Consider the following 20,912-nt stretch of genomic DNA (forward strand, 5'->3'; position numbering starts at 1 on the left):
TCATCATAATGAGATACTAGTGACCACAAGGAGAATGCAATAAAATACCTACTTTAATGATACATATTCTGTTCCATAGGATAATATATGATATTTATTTCATTGCCTAGTGGACCAGCATAATACCCAATTTAGAATCAGTTTAATTCATTTACTTCAACACCTTCAGAGATTTTGAAAGAGTGGTGATAGGGTATATAATGGAGATAACTATCTCCATTATTCATATGAACATATATTCTATCATTTTATATGTACAGTGCTCTCCCGATTATCCGAATGGGCTAGTGATGGCGAGAGACGGCACAAATAATCGGAAAACACGGATAAACCAAACTTACACTTAAATGTCTTGCAATGTTCACAATTTATGTAAAACAAACTACATATTGTTATTCATGCAGTTATTCTGTTATTTTAGAGTGCTTGCTGGATTCATTGCGAGCTTTCTTTGCCAGTCCTCAATCTTTTTAGCGGCGATAACATGGTTGCACTCGTATTGTTACTACTCCATCTAAGAACTTGTTTCGAAAACCACTTGATCACAGATACTGAATAGTGGTTCGCACAAATACTTCAAAACCACTGCATGACATCGGAAACTACCCTTTCAGGCACCCCGCCACGCGGTCGCGTCTCGCACCAGTTGCCCAGGTTGCAACTGCTGCGGGAAGTGTATCCCTGATCACGGAGCGTGGTCGCGCACTGTGCAGCTTGGGAAACAGGAACACGGAGCTCTCATGAATGCAGCTAGCGCACAATTGCTTCCGTTTTATAAAGGGGATTCTAATTGAGATAATAAGTGCGGAGTATCCTATCATTAAAATGGAGTAATGCTGGTGATTTTGCATTCGGATTTATTTTTTATAAAGATCACGGAAATACTGAGTGAGAGTGAAAATTGTGCATGGATAATCCGCAACACGGATATACCGCAGCTGGATAATTGGGAGTCTGCGGTATTCATATTTCATCATATATATCTTATATCCTTTAAAGTTATAAAAATGCCGAAAATTTCATCAAAACAGTATTTAAAATGAAATTGATGGAGTTAATAGCAAAAGTCAAAACCAGCGTTCTATTCCTATACATTTCTTAGCACCCATTTGTGAAGTAAATTTACTGTAAAATAAACACATCTAGGATTAAGTTCTGCAAAATCACACTTTTGGTGGGGATTTCTGGTTATTATTGTTTTGTATCACCCAACAACAATGTAGTATCTCTTGCCATCTTCAAACATCTCACTTACTGAAATTACCATTTGCAATGGATAAAGCAGATTTTTGAGTTGCAAGTTTCTAGATAAAATGCTGCGAGAATCCATAATTGTGAGTGTAATTCATCTTTCCATCAAATAAACGGACTGGCTTTTGCCTCGTGAGCTAACGTATGTTATTGCATGAACAACCTCTTCAATCCTGGATCTACTTACCATCTACACAGGGTGCTTAGCATCTACATTGCTGTCTCCTTTCTCTCAGTACAGTAGGGTACTCATTAACTGTTTTAAGAATCACTCGCTTATCCATTTCCTTGTTGGTATGTGCAAACAATCCTCATTGCCCCCTTTCCTATCTACCCCCACCTTGGAGCTAAATACTAGGTTTTCATTGGCATTTGTGCAAAAGATACAGAGAGTACGATACAGCAAAAATTGCCCAGATAATGATCATGAGAGAATTATCAGTCTCTGATAATGCATCTGGGCTTTCCCTTCATTATCGATGAGCTTTACCATTGCTGGAAATATTTTACCTGTGGCACCACACTCTTCCGTTAGTCTTTTTCGTTTCTTTTGATTCAGGTGCTTACTAACCTTCAATTTAAGCATGTGAACAATGCCCTCTTACTTATCTCTTCTTATTTTAGGGCCCACTGTTGCTGCACCGACCGGGCCCCTAACTACGAAAAATCTTCTCCTTGCTTTTGCGTCAACAATGAGCTGCGCTTGTCTCTTGAGGAATGCGCGCGTGGGGATCTCCTCTGGCCCAGATGGACCACTTTTCCCATGTCCCCCCCCATCCTCTTCCAAATCCAAGTCTACCTCAGGCGCCGCGGCAGGGCGCCGATCCAACATGAATACAGCGCCACTTGTTTGCACGTCATCTGGGTGCTTCTTCATCGGCAGCAAAGCCCCTTCATTCTACTCAAAAGGAAATGCATGTCGATTAATTATCATCAAGCAGAACTGTGCTTGGAAATTCAAAATTGTAAAAGGATGTATGATTTAACACTTTCCCGATGAACAGAATAAATAACTTTTTATGGGTATCCGCAAGGGTAAGAAATTCTAAGTGCACCGACATTTCAGTAGCCTTGAGAATTGTTGACGAGACGGAATCCGAAACGTCGGCACTCTTACAATCTCTTACTCACATGGATACCCGAGAAAAGTTTATTTATTTTAAAAGGAAGGTTTTCACATTAAAATATTTATATTTTTTCAAAAATCATAAATTATATACTAACGAGCAATACACCTTAAGTTAGATGGCAATGGAAGTAAAGGGATGAAAAACATTTGGACGGGCTGAAGGCAAAGCATTCCAACAGATGAACTCAGGGTTTTTATGTGACCAAGGAAAACAGCTCATTCTGCCATCCTGAACCCATGAAAAGGTTGCTCTCCCATCCACAGATCATAGTAAACAGTGCTTTTGCTGAAGCTCAGAATATTTTGCAATAGATGCAGGAAAATATCACTGAAGAAAATAATTAGCCTTGATCTGGATCTACAGAATAGGTACTTACATATATGTACTACCTATAATGTAAGACAGAATCCCCCAACTTTGCTCTAAGTACTTTTATAATGAAGCTACCTAAGTGTCCTCGTCTTTTGTCGATTTTTATGTGAAACCTTCCCTTGGTCATTCAGAAGATCTGTGTTTGAGACTAAGTCATGATGTATCAGTTTAAAATTTGAGGAATCAAGTGAGATGGAGTGGAATTGATTCATAATGAAAGATGATTTGCAATTTTCCACAAAAATAAATTTAATCCGACCCGAGTTTCAATGTTACTAAATCATTTTCAAGGTACAAATGGTGGTAAGTGCAGTTAATTTATACATATTTAGGAGGCGGAAGTGGGAGAACTGAGGGGAGAGAGAGGCGAAATGGGAGTATCAATTTAACTCTGTGGATTTTTTTTTTTACCATCGGTGCCCTAGTTAGTGAAGCATTAAAGAATCACATGGGATATTCTGCATTTTTTTCTGAAACATTCAAGTTGGATATACATACTGCTCTCCTTTCACCACTTCTTAATGTCAGCTTTCAATATTGCACTGATGTGTCTTTTCCCCGAGGATGCATGAATTTTTCGTTTTTATTCATGCGTCTTTTCTTCCATTTTGGTGGCTAGAGAGTGGCGCTAAGTCCATTTATTTTGCTCCATCATGGGTTTCAGGAGTAGAATGTTTGTAGCTAATTTATCGATGCCACTGGCATAAAACAGCGGAACCTCTGCACCATGACGGGTTGGACTTATGATGAATTCTGAATACAATCTGAGATTAATGTGCTCGCTTTTTTTAAAATTTCAAATGGCATCAATTTTGATTCTTCTTGCCAAAAATACATGCCATCAATAATGTAATTCTCCTTATTTGTTAACAAAACACATTTTTTTATGTATGTATAATAAGTTACATCTGCTGAGGGTCTTAAAACTGATTTATCATCTGGAATTAAGGAAGATTCAACATGCGATGGGATGTGCATTACGATCAGTCCTGCAGAATGGGTTAATGGTGTAAAGCAAGGGTCTCATATATATGTGTTGAGCTTGGTGCAGCTCCCTTTATGGATAAAGTATGTACGTAACAGGAACACATTCCTTACCTCTTTGGAAAGTTTTCGATCATATGCTCCTTTAGATGTGAAATCCTTCACCCACTCAAGTTTTTGTTTGAAAATAGAAATTATTGTCAGGGCAAATTCCGGATCAGGAGACAGTGGTGGAAGTGGTTGGTCATCTGGCAACTGAGATGCATTAACAAATTAGTAATTTATATTGTTTACTTGTGGCATGCTGTTGGAAACAGAATGGTGGGGAGAGAGATTTTTTGCGAATTATTAAATTATTAAATTGCAAGGAAAATTTTACAAATTGTACCTGTAAAGATTTACAGTAGGTATATAGCTTTCCTTTGATCACACTTATTTGTTCCAGCAGAACATTGTATTTTTCATTGGCTCTCTCTTGGCGGGCTTTTTCTTTTTCAATGAGCTGCTTTGTATTTTCTATTTCTTCCATATTCCTTGTGATAAAGAGAGAGAAAATCAAAGTTTTTCTTAATAAATTTCTATCCCCTATCCGAAAAGCTTACTATGTACATAGTTAGTTCATATTGTTAACTGATCAAAAAAATACATACATTGGCCGAAATATTTAATTGAGGATATTGGAGTTCATATGACAACACAGGTTTCAGTGCGATGATTATGGCAGTCTCTTTATAACAAGTTTTAGTCCAACTAAGGGGTTGTGAGTGCGTTTATTGGCATGCGGTGAAAAGAAGAATTTGCCCACTGGTAAATTAACAAACCTTACTGGCTTGCCTATTCTGCAAATTTTGTTTATGCATTTGTGTGGTTGAAGATGATTTTACTGAAGCTATAGATGCACAGATACTATGTAATTCATAATTTTCAATGGCATGGGTTCTCAATCAATTAATTAGTCAAGGTTGTAGAAAGAAGATATTTTGGGTGATTTAATTCGGGGGTGGGATAGTATTTAGGGGCATTTTAGCTGGATGAACTTCACTCTAGACCATCTCCCCTCCAAAATTTTGGTTTGTCTTTGATGCAGGAGTTTTTTCATTGGTTCCCTAAAAATTCACGTGGCAACTCATCCTTGAAGGAGGATGGGGATTAATCAAAAAATAGCTGACTACATATCCTGTCATGGGGATATGGATCAGGGTTAGCTTAAAACACATCATATGAATTGTGTAATTCCCTGATAGTCAAGTCAAGCAAAACTGTGCCATGACGGGTTGATGGTTGGAGTGAGACATTGGGAGCAAAGTTAGCACATCAGAAAGAAAAATGCTCTTGGTCATGGGGAAAAGATTCCTTCAAAGAAAGGGTCCAAAAGAAACTTTAGAGAGGTACCTATATAAAGAAAGACAATGGGTTGTAAATGGAGGACAGCGATAGACCCAATATCATCTACAGTCACCACAGTTCTATGAACTCCCTTGTCCGTTATGACTTATGAAACTAATAGGTACATACTTTGTCTGCTACTGTAAGCATAATTTTTTTAACAGGAAGTTTTCTTTAGTTTTCCACAGGCATGGGCATTTCATGGCTATCTTAATTGTGCTCACTTTTGTTATAAAATTGTGTCAAGATGAGCCTTGGGAGGATTAAGGTTGTTGTTTTGGGAGGATCGCTTTCTGCTGAGCCTTGGTGGCATGCAGTACCTTACAATGATTATGCATATGAGGTCTGATATCAAGTGGCTTGTAGAAATTCAATTCACCTATAATTTTGATACGTTGTTTCTTAAGCTGGGGAATTAAAAACTTACATTGGAGAGTCACCCAAAAGGTATTCGATTTCTCCGAAAATGAAGGGGGCAGCTTCTCCCCCTTCATTTTTGGAGAATCACCTCCTATCACCCCTTTAATTCACCACTGAGATGATCATTAAGAGAAATTTGGTTCAATAAAAGGCTGATTGTATTTTCAAAGTTACTCACTGCTCTGTGTTGCAGACTTGGGCAAACTGTGAGGAGTGAAGTTCCTCTTGCATTGATTCCCTCTCAGACGTGAACTTGGCCTTCTCATCCTCAGCCACACGCCGGAGATAAGCCAGGCGACCTTGAGTCTCTCGCTGTTTCTGAAAGCGTTTGAGGACATCCTCTGAGTTTGTCTCTCCTAAGGAAATAGTTATTTTTTAATATCAGTGTTTTAGTCATGCCACTCTTAGTTAAAGCGATTGCCAACATCAAGGATCCATAAACTCTATCATAACAGGCTCATCTTTGTGGAGGTTCATTCTAATAAATAAAAGCGAACAAACTATGTATAAATCCACCAATTTATTTTTGTGGTACTACTAGTTTCGACGCAGCGGCGTCATCATCAGGTACAAAGGCTACAAAGAAACAAACATCCTTATATATCATGTGGTATCGGGAGGAAGAAGGTAGGTGGAAGGGGTGGCTGGGAAATCTGAGGTGTGTGATTGGGCGTTGTGGGAGGGTGATGAGAGTTGGAGAGGGGTGGGGTGTGGAAGACCGTTGGTCGGGAGTAACGGAAGGTTTTTGGTGACTAAGGTAATGACGGGGGTGTCCGTGGGAGTGGGGGAAGGGGAAGGATTATGGGTTGTTGGTTTTTCCGTGAGGTTCAGGGAGGCCATTAGGAGGGGGGAAAGGTTCTCAAAAAGGATATCATTAAGAAGGGGACGTTTCTTGATGAGTCTTCTAATCTCCAACTCTTCTAGCTTGTTCATTCTTCTGCCTTTTTCCTCCCTGTGCAGAATTTTTGGCATGAAATCACTGTTGTGGTTCTCCTCCCACAAGTGCTTAGCAAAGTGGGATTGGGAGAGGTTACAAGTCTGAAAACTCCTCTTGTGTTCCTCCGCTCTCTTTCGGACAAACGGGCCGCACTTTCCGAAAGAGAGCGGAGGAACACAAGAGGAGTTTTCAGACTTGTAACCTCTCCCAATCCCACTTTGCTAAGCACTTGTGGGAGGAGAACCACAACAGTGATTTCATGCCAAAAATTCTGCACAGGGAGGAAAAAGGCAGAAGAATGAACAAGCTAGAAGAGTTGGAGATTAGAAGACTCATCAAGAAACGTCCCCTTCTTAATGATATCCTTTTTGAGAACCTTTCCCCCCTCCTAATGGCCTCCCTGAACCTCACGGAAAAACCAACAACCCATAATCCTTCCCCTTCCCCCACTCCCACGGACACCCCCGTCATTACCTTAGTCACCAAAAACCTTCCGTTACTCCCGACCAACGGTCTTCCACACCCCACCCCTCTCCAACTCTCACCACCCTCCCACAACGCCCAATCACACACCTCAGATTTCCCAGCCACCCCTTCCACCTACCTTCTTCCTCCCGATACCACATGATATATAAGGATGTTTGTTTCTTTGTATCCTTTGTACCTGATGATGACGCCGCTGCATCGAAACTATTAGTACCACAAAAATAAATTGGTGGATTTATACATAGTTTGTTCGCTTTTATTTATTATCAAGGATCCATCTTTAACACCTTTATCCACTCTAAATGACAGGGTGCCTAAATTTCGTACACCACTCAAGTATCATTTCCCATGAAAGGGAAAGCATCCCATATAAAAATACAATAACATGCATGCTTTAAACAAGCAAAGGTTAAGAGTCAACATATTAATTATATTGAGATTTAAACTCATTGCTATAATGACTGATTTAGAAACCAAGCGAGTGTCTCGTAGCAATTTACAAAGAAAGAGATGCATATAATGGACTAACCTGTTGCCTCCTTCAGTTTGGCAAACGCTGCTTCCAACGTGGCAACTTTTTTCTCATTTTCATCTTCTTCTTCACTAGAACTTTGGTATCCTCCATAACCAGCAGTTTTATCTCCTCCTGTTGCCTGCTTAAACATTCTGTGAGCACTCGGAGACTTTCCACGACGAGGACTGTGAGATTTTGGAGATGTGGGAGAACCATTGGTGCCATCTCTATGTGAAGCTGCGGGAAACATTTTGCTCTCTAGCGACATCAGGGCCTTTGATCTTTCTTCTACTTTTCGCCTAGAAATAGAAAACATTCTAAAATCAGAGTGCACAGGCCCAACCTGGGAGATTGCTTGGTGATGCTGAAGTAAAGAAAATCATGAGATAAAAAAATATGAAACATAGTAGAAATTATTTACATTTTCTCAAAATACTTTAATTTATTATGTTGTAGTTTATAACAGTGAATTCACTCAATATAATTTTTTTCTTTCAAGAAATACAAATTAGATTCTCCCTTCAGGACCACTGATACCAGATGCAGTGGCATAGCCAGGTGAGGGGTCCAAGGGGCCCCGAAATATAAAAACACAATTATTTTCCTTCAAAAGATAAAACAAAATATATTGAAAAATCATGAATTTATGGAATATTTATTTAACAAATGAAGTTTTTTCGATTATGAAAAGCGTTAAAATTAGTTTAAAAGTCATTACTTAGTATGTACCCTGTTTCAGTGGCGCAGCGAGGGGAGGGTTTTGGGGGATAAAAACCCCTCCCTAGAGCTCAGAAACGTTTATAAGTTTAATCCATTTTACTTAATTGGATTAATATAACTTACAAAATAGCGTAAATATTATTAATATATTATTAAGTATCCCTCCGAAAGCCGTAAAACACTCCATTTTGAACTATTTTTCTTGAAATGTTTCTGAAGGAGTGCTCCCTCACCTCCCCCCTTACCCTGGCGGGTATTCCACACCCTCAGACACCCCAGTATTAGTGTGCCTAAAACCGCCCTAGCCTTAATACCTGGCTGCGCCCCTGCCCTGTTTTTCAAAAAAGTTTCCCCTTGGTTTTGGACCCCCCCCCCTCCCCCCCCAAACAAAATTCCTGGCTACGCCACTGACCAGATGGGTTGAAGGATAGGAGGCAAATAAAAGGTAGTTCACTTTATATAGTCGCATGAAAATCACAAATGTTTTCTCAATGTGAAGACCTAACTAAAATGATGGATATTCTAATAGAAGCTCCTGAAAATCCATGCTCAGGAGCATCCACAAGGAGAGGAAAAATCAGGACTTGGCCAATGAAATGTGAGAGTACTACACAGAAGATGTCATTATACTTATTCTCATGGAAATCTAACTTGTTAATAAATTAAAAATTACTAGCAATTTTCCACAAACAGATTGACCTCATGATTATTTTCAGTACATTTTACATATCATTTTCAGGCAACAATAATAAAAGAAAACATTACAAATATGTTGTACTGTCTCCAAATACATAATACAAACAATGTTCTTAAATATGACGCAAAATGTATTGAAACTGGCGGTGAGATTTTGTGGAAAATTGCCAGTACATAATATGTATAATTTTCTTCACTGATAATACCAGCCCATGAGGTTCATGGTATAATATAATAGGTCTTTACAAAGCCTTCAAACGTAATTTAGAAGACATTTGTTACTGTGTTTTGGAGGAAGGAGCATTTGTACCATTGGTTAGCACCTGTTTTCAGCCAGTAAGGTAGCATCACAGCCAAGGATTTGGAGATGCCATTGGAATTATCAGTCTCCCTACCAATGGCGCCGACTCCATGGGGCCTGAGGGGGCCCGAGCCCCCTCAAAGATTCGTTTGGGGGGCGGAGCCCCCTCAATAATTCAAGAAAATAATTAAGTTATATTATGCTTTGTGAAGTCACAAAAATATATTGGTAATTTTTATTTCTCATGTTTGATAATAGTTACCTTTTAAAATAAATTCAACAATGTGTGATGAAACAATTAATTATAAGGTTAAGCAGGTTAACTGAATCAAGTGGTGTGCATCATGCTAGTGTTTCGGTGCTGCGACACACTTTGAATATAACCTCTTCCTGGGGCAAGACCTCCGATATGGGCCCCCCCAATATTTTTTATAAGTCGGTGCCCCTGCTCCCTACTCAATCTAAATGCTTATGTAGCAAAAAATTGCCTACTTTCTTTTAAATTAAGACAAATGGAGTGGCTGACCTGCATTCTTGCAGCTTCTGTTCCCTCTCTTTCCCCACCATGAGTGCCTCCTCTTCCTGTCTAAGCAGTGATCCTTTCGTGGCGTCTCTCAAGCTGACTGCTTCTTTGTTCACCTCCTACAGTTGACATTTTCAAATAAAATAATCAGACCACTACCCTCAAGAACATTGGTTTAAGAGCTATATTATATGAATACTGGAATATTAATTTTAAATGAGTCAAGGAAACAATGAATAGACCGCAGAATAGCCAGTGGTTTATGTACATGGGGTCACCTGTAAGAGCTTACAAACAATAAGTGGAAAACTTGCAGGGAGAAAAAAATTATTTGTCTTGACCAGGATTCAACCCTGGACCCTTTTAGGGGACTCCATAAGGGTACACAGCTGGCTACTCTGTGGTTACTTCTTTCAATAATTTCTACGCTTACCACCCTAGTTGTGGGGCTCTGACCTCAAAGATGCTCTCTTGTGGTATTGTATGGTTGGAAAAATGGACCACCTTATCTTCGAAAGCCAACAATATTGTGATAAAGATGCCAGCATACCAAAAGTGGTAGTGCACCTGTCATGTTTTCAGCGTGATACAAGTTTTAATCCCAGTCAAGAAAATTATTTTTTTTCTGCTAGAAAATTTTGCACTTTGTTTGAAACCAAACCCAATCAAGAGGGTACTGCCTTTTAAAAATACTTAAATTCTGTATTTGATCCATTTTAATGCTTTAAACTATAATCACGCTTCTTTGGTCTAATAACACCTGCAACTTAGATAAGTATCACCTTTAATTTTATGAGTTGCACCTACCTGTTGTCTCTTTATTTCTTCCTCCTGTTTTTGAAGAGATTCCTCCAGTCGTCTGAGTGTGCTTTCGTAACTAGCACTATCCTCCAGTAAACCAGACCTTATGGAACGATATTTGCGACGCACGTGACAGGCCTCGGCAACACTCATTTCAATTCTATGTAGCTGATTCTCCAAAGACCGAATGTGCTGGAAATAGAGTGCCCAAAATATATGTATTACATCCATACTCTATTGACGTGAAATATGAAATGAAGCCTTACAGCTCATTTTGTCAGATTCCTAGCTTTTTGTGTTAAAGTATTGTGTATTTTGTAGGATAGGTGCAATCGTTATTTCAGTGCCAGCATACATCTATGAAAATCTATTAATATCATTCACCTTAAAGTATGACTCTACTTGGTTCCAAATAGCTTTGTGGGGGGGATGAATCATGCGGAGGAGAGACAGTCAGTGCACCCTGTAGGCATGGGAGGGGAAGTACAGATGGGTATGTAGGCAGGGAGGGGAGGGGGCTTAAGGAGCTGAAGCCCTCCCAACATTTCCTATCCCGTCCCTGTGGCGACCACTGGTCATGCATCTGTTGAGGAGACCATTCACCCAGCATCCTCTCAAACTCCATGTTTGAAATGGTTACATTTCATCATGTCTCCCAATAACCAATGATGCATTTAACTCTTAGCATTATGCATATGAAATATACAGCTGATTTAATGAAATTAATGGTTTACTGATTCATGTGAATTGACACCACAATATCAGTACATACAGGCAACCTGGATACCACCCAAACTAGTTCAGGAAGCAAATATCTGGCTGAGTACAGAGACTGAGAGAGGGAGCAAACTTGTCAGTGGCAAATGTACTTATACATACAGCATCTACTTTTTATCACGGAATTCCTTGAAACATGTGTATCTTGGGTCCAGTGCCAAGACAAGGCATGTCATACCCTCGAGGGTCCTCATATGGGGAGGAGCAGGAGAACCCGATCGAAGAAGGGGGCCCGGGCCCTCCCACCAAGTACGAGTCTTCCACCAGTATAGAGGTAAAACTCACAAAATCGAAAAAAAAAAACCATAATGTACATGGGCATTCAAAGTGAAGCTGGGTTGTATTTGGTTAAAATGTATTCATCAACATTAACGTTAATAAATGGTTAACTCTGCTGATAAAAAATACTTTATCCATTGGCGTTGTTAATCTAGCTCTGAACGCAACAAGTGGCATGCCAAGCGGTGTCGTCAAAAGCACGAGGTGCTTGTGCAGCTCTTTGTTGGTATATTGAAGACAAAGAGCTGTTTGGTATATTGTTAAGAAATTTGTTGAAAATTGTGTTACTTGCATTTTCTGCATATTACTACACTGCAAATTGAAAACACCTTGAAACAGTGGGCCTCCCAACAAGATGGGCCACCCACATTCTGAATTCGGCTCTGGGGTGGAATAATCCCTACTAATTGGCCCAGACATCTTGAGACATGATGGCCTGATGAAGACAATCGTCGAGGGACAGGTGGAAGACAAGAACGGAAAAGGAAGACCTTGAACAAAATATATGGAACAAGTAAAGAAGGATGTGAAAGAGAAGAAATACCTTGGTGTGAAAAGATTAGCTGATAGGAGAACTGAGTGGAGAGCTGCGTCAAACCAATCCTAGGATTGTTGACCAGTGATGATGATGAATTTGCACAGAAATGAATTAGTTAGCCACTCAGTTGAAACAGAAACCAGAGTGAGTGAAAAACATGCATGCACTCCACATGGAAAATGGCAAAGGTAAGATCACCAATACGAAATGTTAGGTTTGACAACACGGCTAATAGACTCACAAATTTAATGCCATGAAGGTCTGAGAGCTCATGGACAAAAATGCTAATATGCCCTGCGGTCTATTTTTAGATCAAGAGATATTTTGAGAAGCAAAAAAATAATCATTTATATGACGGAGCTGAGACCTGCCGTCCTTTATGCCTATGAAAAATGGACGCTTACAAAAATACCAGGAGAAATAATTAGGTGGGAAAGATAGATACTCAGAAGAATATATGGTGCTGTGATAGATGCAAGAATATGAAGAATAAGGATAAATACTTAAGTTTACAAACTATACTAGGGGCTGTCTGGTGTGGTTGCGAGCCCTCGGCTGGGGCTAATGATAATGGGGCTGGGCTTCCTTTCACACCAAGAAACTTTCCAACTGCTCACCCCCACTTACTTAAGCGCCACCCTTTATCCCCAAAGATGGACTATGCATAATATCGATTAACTACCACTTCAGGATGATGTTTGCATAGGTCAAAAAATTGTTGGTTTATAACCCTACTCAAAATAGAGAAATTTAAACCAAAATATGAAACCAAGTGTGAAGTTTATAGAGGTATTTTCCTCTTTTGATAATTCTTACCTTTAAGTCTAATCTCTAGAAACTATAAAAATTATTATTATTATAATAATAATTATTATTATTACCTTTGGATTTTGAAAGGTATTTGAAAGAGTGGACTTTTTTCAGTGAATGGCTGTTTTCAAGAAAATAGGCATATATTGAAGTGAAAGGCGACTCATTTGTAATCTGTATATGGCCCAGAATATGTAAGTGAGGGTAGCAGATGAAGAATCTCAGTGGGCAAAGAATTGGTCGAGGAGTGAGTCAAGACTCCAAAATTGGTGTTGCTTTTACAGCAGTAAGGACATCAGGAAGATAACTGTGTTAGCAAAGAAGGCGATCAAGAACAGGAATGAGCTTATGAGCGGGATGTTATGCTAGAATTTTAAGAAAAGGTTAGTAAAGAGTTTGATATGGAGTGCAGCTTTCTACGGTGCGGAAATGTGGACACTTAGGAAGGAGGACGAGAGAAGACTGGAGGCTTTCGAGATGTGGATGTGGCGGAGAATGGAGAGGGTGAAATGGACGGAGAGGAGGAGGAACGACAAAGTGCTGTATATGGTTGGCGAGGAGAGGCAGCTTTTAGATGAGATACGGAGGAGACAGAAGGTATGGATGGGAGGAGTACTTAGCGGGAAGGGGATGTTGAAAATGGTGTTTGAGGGTAGAATGTTGGGAAAATGAGGGAGAGGAAGGAAAAAAGAAGGATTTTTTGATAGAATGAAAGGGAGTAGGTCTTATTGTGAATTGTAGAGGGAAGTTAAGGCAGGGAGGGGAGACTACCTGAATACATACTTCTTAAGTACCCCATGGAAACCTACCTTTATCAGTAAAATACTCTTGTAAGTTTTCTTTCCTCTGAGTGTTTGACATAGAGCCTTAGGATACAAGCTGCTATATATCATCATGAAAGAAGTTTAAATGACATTATTCCTACCTGATTTATAGAAATTCCTGCTGTACACTCATAATTCCAATGCAATGCAACAGCTGTTTTCCAGATATTCCCTGGTATGTGCTTTGGTGTATGACAGTGCATCTTCAAAGTTTCTTAGGTGCAGCTATTATTTTTTGATCATAGCCATTAACATAAAGAATTCATGCAAGTGCAGTGCAAATCTAGGAACAAGCCAAAAGAAAGTTTTAAACTGTTGTAATTAAATTGAGGAATCGATTTTTAATTACAAAACTTTCAGGAGTTCCAGATTTTGCTTTTTGTTGACTGACTGCATGCTTCACAAGAAGCTCTTGATACTCCTCTGCCAATCTCCTCATTTTCTCTCTACCCTGAAAAGGAAGAGTTGAAGACATTTCTATATTGATGTAATGTTTCAAGCCCTTTCAATTTTCTGAGGGCCCCCTCAGCATTCAAAATTTGATGGTCAACTTAAGAAATTGATATGAAATCTTTCAATATTAAATCAAAATGGTGGAAAGGTATGGTGAATTTCCCCAATATAGGAGATTAACTTTCATGCTTGGTCTTCAACTTTAAGAATTTGAAATCAAGAATCGTCCCCAGAAGATGCTCAAGGTTACTCCAGGTCTCTCCATCATCTATTGTTGACGAGAAGATAAGATTGGTGAGCATATTTTTGAATGCATATATACAGTGGCGCCGACTCGATGGGGCCTGAGGGGGCCCGAGCCCCCCCAAAAATTGGTTATGGGTGAGACGAAAAAATGTGTCAGGCTTGTCGGTTTTCCCCGGAGTGTCCAGATATCGAGATTCGAGTTGTCAGGATTCTAGTATTGATCATATGGCTCTTTTTAAATGATTAAAAAACTAAAAACTCGCTACTTATAAAATTTCCTGGGGCAAGATCCCCGGTTTGTGTCCCCCCAATATTTTTTGTAAGTTGGCACCCCTGCATATATAGCTGCCACTTAATGGTATGGTATTTGTAGGAGGTGACCGACAGCTTAGGTCTATAGCGCCATATGGAAAGAAGGGTGGAGAGATATCCGCTGTCAGTATTAGCCTGCTCTTAAGTAACAAAAGGTGCTGAGGGAACTATAGTATAGCATATATAGCTTATCGTACCAACCATCAGACAAAGTGCTGTAGTTATAGAGCCTTCCGAAAAGCACTCAAGCAGAAATTAGACAGTCTCTGAAAAATCTCTACCACCACCAGGATTGGAACCCTGGCCAACAGGGAGAGAAGTCAACACTTTGTGTATGGCATGGTTTTGGGATTCTCTTATGGCATTCTGTTTTGGGGAAACTCACCTGCAGCAAAATGAGCCTTTTCAGCTCAAAATCAAGCTATTAAAACCATGTACCATGTCCCTATTTGCACTCCTGGTAAAATCTTCTTTACTAAATCTAAAATCCTCACCCTCCCTTCTTTGTATATCCTTACGTGTGCCTGCTTTGTTAAAGCAAACCCTTCCCATTTTCTTCAAAATTCTACCTACCATGATCACCTCACCCGTTCTAGAAATAACATCCATTCAAACCAGTATTCCAGCTCTCTCTGCCTCGATCCTTTACAATAAAATTCCCGAAGAAATAAAAAATAGCAAATCACTTTCCGAATTTAAAAAGAGACTAAAAATCCTCCTAGCTGAAAAATGCTACTACAGTATTAATGAATATCTGGAGGATGCATTATAAGGAAATTTTCTAGATGGCAACTTAAACGCCTATATTTCTCCATACTTTCTGTTAGTATTTTGTTACCCTCTCGGCTCTGTTTCTAATGTTTGTTCATATCATAGTGAAATGATTATCTTGAGAATTCCCAAGAACCTGGCAATTTTCAATCATGTATTCATGTATGTATGTTTGTATGGAATTATTTGTAAATCTCATATTGACTTTAGCCTTGCAGATGTGTATACTGCCAATGGTGAAATAAATTTATTATTATCTACCATAGCAACCTGAACCATCTATTTCCACTGAATTTCATGGCTCCAAAATTATTTAGGAATTCAAGCGTACTACAAAAAATTAAGCAGACCATTGATTTTATATGTTTTTCCATTGATGGCCTGTTTGATAGTCTTTCCATAATTTCCACCCAGTGCCACTATCACTCACGTCCTCTTATTTCCCTTCCCTTTTCCAACTCAAAATAACATGCATTTGTAAAGAATAGATGCATAAAATAGAGATATAACATGTCACAGGAACCAAAGTAAAAATATCTAAGAAAATTAGCATGAATGGATTATCTGTCTATTTCAGTCATCTTTCACGGCCCTACACTTAATTAGATTTTCAGCTGTATTTTATATGACAGGAAAATTTATAATCTTCACTGGAAAATCAAAAATTTACCGATCGAAGACTCAAAAAGTCATAATCTAAATACCAGTCATCCCTATTTATTTTATGCTATCTAAGTTCACTAGATATAACCTGGCCACATATTTACGAAGCTCTCTAAATTCCTTTCAAGAATAGGACATGGATTTCTGTGTATTAAAAATCTACACGTATAGATGAATTAAATGCTCTACCTTGCCAACTTGATGGCGAAGAAGATCAAGCTTTTTCTTTAGGTCAAGTATTTGTTGATCCAGGATAGATATTGCTTCTTGGGTGGTTACTTTGCTGACTGAAGGTCTGCATTTAGTATTTTGACCCTTCACTTTAAATATTACATCACCACACTTGAAAAATAAAACAAATATTTAATTCAGAGGAGGTACGATATCATATCTGAGATATTAGCGTTTGCTCCATTAATGAATTAGTGGAATTCAAAAGAAATAAGCCCATTAATTGCACAGATGATGATAAATGGAAGTCGCAACTAACTTTTTCAGGTTTTTTAGCCAGATTTTTTCGCAGTTCCTTAATTTCAATTTTTAATTGGTGAACTTTTTCCGCATTTTTCTTCCTTTCTGCATCGCATTCCTCATGATGGGCTTTCCGCTGCCCCTCTGTAAGAGAGGAAGTTTATTTTCAGCACAAAGTCAAAGAAAGACAGTAAGAAAAACACCTTTTAGAATTCACCTGATAGCTGAATTTTTTTCTTTATTTCTAAAATCTGCCTATTTACAACGGATAGAGGATTTTCCATTATGCGTTCTTTTATTAAAATTGGTTAGATTCCAATCGAAATATAAATCCCCTGTAAACCGCCGATGTACACCCAATCAATAAAATTGAAATAGGTGAATGTCCTTTGATGTGTAAATAAGGTTATGACTCCCTAAATTATTTTTCAAATGCCTGAATAAATATACTTTTGCACATCAGGTTGAAATTGCGTTCCTTTCGGCCATTTATTTACAGCGCACTTCGTTTCCACCATTTCTGTATTCATTTGTTTCCGCGGCAGCTCTCATTGGCTGAAAAGTTTGTGGAGGCGTGAGAGGGTATTTCAGTTTTTTGAGTAAAATATTTGGTGTCATTAATAAGTACAGAGTCACGCAATTGCTACCAAAATAGCATTTACTTCTACAATATTTGAGCCTTGATCGTACTCTACCATGGCTACAGAAACATTACTAAATGATTTAACGCAACACTGTACTTTCGTCTACTCTTTTTGTAAATCGGAATATCCCTTCATCCGGATACGCATTTTTCCCAACATATGGAAAATTTTCTTTTAGATATGTAGATTCTTTAATGTATATATGCCCTAGAGGTGAAAATCAAAAGAATGGAATAGGGCATAACTTTTAGCGGTGCGGATTAACAATTGCAACTGCACATCCTGAGATTTTACTCGGGAGTAAAACCATGGAGGAACAGTATACCTGATTAATCGCATACATTCACACAGTAATTTACTCACTTGAAAGAGATATGTGGCAAAATGCACCACGACCCTTCATCTTTTTTTGTAATTCCGGTAGTTTGTGCCGAGGAGTAATGCTTAAACCGTAATAAGAAATAGTTCCATCATTCTTCTCAGTAAAAACCAAGGAATTGAAAGGAATCACGGCAATAGATGATAATATATGTAGTTAAATTAATTATAAAGTATTATTCATAATAATTACTCTACATTAATTGTTTTATAGATGAACTTACTCCATTTGCAGGATATGGCAAACTCGAGGGCCGGAGGAGGAACGTGGCGTAGTGATACAGTCTTTCCTCCCGCGGCTACTTCCAAAGAATCCCGCAATGTAACAAAGGGACCCCAGAGTGACGGTTTGCTGCAGCGTCGCTGTGGAGGACGCGTGCGTGTTTTTTAAAGTTTGTGATAAATAATATGTGAATTTAGAAGTGAATATTAAGGCGTTTAGGAACCGAATCGCCTGTGTGAGTGTGTGATGAGTGCTCTCTGAGGATTTATCTACTTTTCTTCTCCCGAGATGAAGCGCCGAGAGGATTACAAGCCATTATTGGCGCTGACCGTTTTGCTGGTTTTCATATGGTTACCATCAGTGACAGGTAAGTTATTCGGGATTTAAATTGGTGTGACCCTACTGGAGGATTTTGTTTTTGTGTCGTGAAGTATTAACTGCCTTCCCGTGCTTAGCGAGTGATCAGCGTTATGGGTTGAGGGCAGCAACAAGTCGTTCCCTAGCATCACCGCAGTAGGTGCGAAGGGTGGCCGCATGGACCTCCTACGGAAAGTGATCACTGTGATTTCCTCCCAAATATCTATTTTAACATGAAAAATGATAGTAAGAGGTTAGGAAAATAAGTGAAGAAAAGTCGGACACGGCCTGTTCACGGCATGTAAACACCATTCCTCTTCCGCATGTGCTCAGGATCCTTGGACTTGTAAAGGCTGTGGTTGTTTGTCAGTGTGTTTTTAATAAATATGAGTTCCAAGTTAATGTGGATATTTATTTTTAGCTGTTTACTATTTCTATTTTACCGTCGATTTTGATTTATTCTCCAGTAGCGCGTAATGCTGGGTGGAAACATTTCTTTAGCTTGAAATAGAATTTTAGGGATTTATGTTTTAATAGATGAGAATTGCCTACTTCTTAATGCCTTGGAAAAATCTAAATTTTAGCAGTTGAATATTGCTGTCCTTCAGGAAAACTTAACGAGCCAATTGAAACTTGGAAATAAATAATGTGTGTGTTCACATCGATGACCACCTGTTGAGAGCTACATTTCAGTTATAAGCAAAAGACACTTCCAATTTTTTTTAACATTCCTTAAATAGATATGTCGTATAAGATGTCAATACTAAGTGTTATTAACTTTTGCTAAAACCTGGCTAACGAAACTGTCAACCACGCTAGGCTTTTGTTTCGTCGTTTGACCATTAACAAATGACTTGTTGGTAGTATTGAACTATTCCGGTTTATAGTTATTTGTGAAGGTAAGTGAGAGCAGTATCGACGCTCCACCCTGGTAAATGAAACTGGAATGACCATCGGCGGTGTGACCACCATCTTAACGTCTACGCTCGACCGATGTTGTCCGGCTGCTGTCAGGGTGAGAGGGGGCTGGAGGGCCAGCAGTAATGGCGTCCGGTGTGCCTTTCAGCATAGCTCACGTTGTCGAGCCCGGACAACGCTTCTGCTCTGATTTATTCTCGACGATTTCCATCTACTGTTGGGCGCCACTATGTGTTAGATTTAAATCATCGTAACTCCTTTTTTCATTTCGTATTAATCATCGAAAGGGCACATGCGTATTTTCGCCCGTTGAAATCTCCGCAAGACGCTTTTCCGTAACTATAAAATTGAGCCGTGGAGACTCACTAATTTAATTCTTTGGCGGTATTTATTGTTTGAATTCCTCCATCTCTATTAATTTTTGGGGATGATGACGCCTATTCTTAGTGTATTTGGCTGAAGTAGCACTGAGATATTCTTTTCGTCCATACTCCTCGGCCGCGTTAGTAATTGTGCGAAACTACCTGGTACTACTAAACTACTTGCCGTTTGTGTGTCAGAAATCGAAGGAGAATTCTATTTTTGGCCTTAATTTGTCACTTGTAGATGTTATTAACAGCAGGAGTACTTCAGATTCATGTTTATTAAGGTCCTCATTGGGTTTCAAGGAAATCATGAGCCTACCCAAGCAAGATGTATAATGTTCGTATTATTATGCGTTCCGATTATATTGAGGCATTAGGATCGGCTTTATCTATTGAGTTATTAGTTTCATATGTTACAAAAAACCATTCAAATAATTTCCAAGGTAAACATTGCGTCATTTCCTTAAGACAGCGTACGCGATCCTCGACTCCAGTCAAAACGAAGTGTATTCTCTAAGGGTTAATATTATATCGAACAGTTTGCTGTTTATACCTCCTGAATCCCCCGTCAACATACCTTCATTGTATCGCTTATTTTCCTCGAAGAAAATGTGTCGGGCTTAAGTTTTGTTGTCTATTACGAGGAAAACGCAATGGATAATTTTAGCGATAATTAATGATATTGTCCTGAATTTTTAGTCCCATATTATCTTACGGTATGCTGCAAATATATTTGAGTAATGCAAGATAATTTGTTGCAATCCCTCAGTGCCAACCGGCTACTGATTGTTATGAAATGACTTGGATGAAATAATTCGACAGGATATTTCAGAAAAATCCACATCGAAGGAATAGGTTGCCAAGTGTTTTCGTGATAAAAATGGAATGCCTCTTGGTGGATTGTATATTTCTAGTGGATTATCAGGGTTGTTTTTTCATGGTTTTGTGGGAGAGAATGGTCACTTTTGTTTACGTTGTAGGTGTTAATTGGGTCCCTGTTAACAACTATCCCTATGAGTAAGGGTACTTATGTTCACTCCCACGTTTCAGGGGTATAAGAGTTTTCATTTTCTTGGTACCCTATACAGCAATCGGATTTCAAATACCACATGCGAAGTCAAACCTACCGTTTGTTTACAAGCGCCTTACCCTTAGAGTAGAGAGAGTGGAAATGGTCGGTTGTAGGCACATACTTGCGGGATGATTGGTGTGAGTGGTGATTAAGTAATTGGGATTGTGTTTGTTCATACTACTTGTACTTTGTTCTGAGCCTTGTATTAATTTGATTCGGATTTGCGATTTTCTATCGCAGGCGGTCGTCTTCCACTAAAAGTTCCTTTTCATCTCGTTGGAATGTTGGAT

The 20,912-nt window shown here is 38.9% G+C and overlaps 2 protein-coding genes across 2 annotated transcripts in view; one reads left to right on the top strand and one right to left on the bottom strand.

The window, feature by feature from the left end:
• Positions 1-1,388: 1,388 nt before the first annotated feature.
• On the bottom strand, positions 1,389-16,527 carry LOC124165526 (outer dynein arm-docking complex subunit 3). Its single transcript, XM_046542968.1, has 9 exons — positions 16,384-16,527; positions 14,099-14,200; positions 10,528-10,713; positions 9,724-9,839; positions 7,496-7,779; positions 5,722-5,899; positions 4,126-4,270; positions 3,852-3,992; positions 1,389-2,149 (listed from the first exon to the last, which is right to left on the bottom strand). The coding sequence occupies exons 2-9, from the start codon at positions 14,186-14,188 to the stop codon at positions 1,853-1,855; spliced, it is 1,437 nt and encodes a 478-aa protein (XP_046398924.1). The 5' UTR covers positions 14,189-14,200; positions 16,384-16,527; the 3' UTR covers positions 1,389-1,852.
• Positions 16,528-17,993: 1,466 nt separating this feature from the next.
• The window catches only part of LOC124166048 (neurogenic locus Notch protein), a 309,186-nt gene continuing 306,267 nt past the window's right edge, over positions 17,994-20,912 (top strand). The window contains exon 1 of the mRNA XM_046543640.1: positions 17,994-18,277. Within this exon, the coding sequence (XP_046399596.1) occupies positions 18,199-18,277 (79 nt within the window). The 5' untranslated portion in view covers positions 17,994-18,198. The remainder of the gene's footprint in view (positions 18,278-20,912) is intronic.

The sequence above is a fragment of the Ischnura elegans genome, chromosome 9 (genome assembly GCF_921293095.1).
Source record: "Ischnura elegans chromosome 9, ioIscEleg1.1, whole genome shotgun sequence".
NCBI lineage: Eukaryota > Metazoa > Arthropoda > Insecta > Odonata > Coenagrionidae > Ischnura > Ischnura elegans.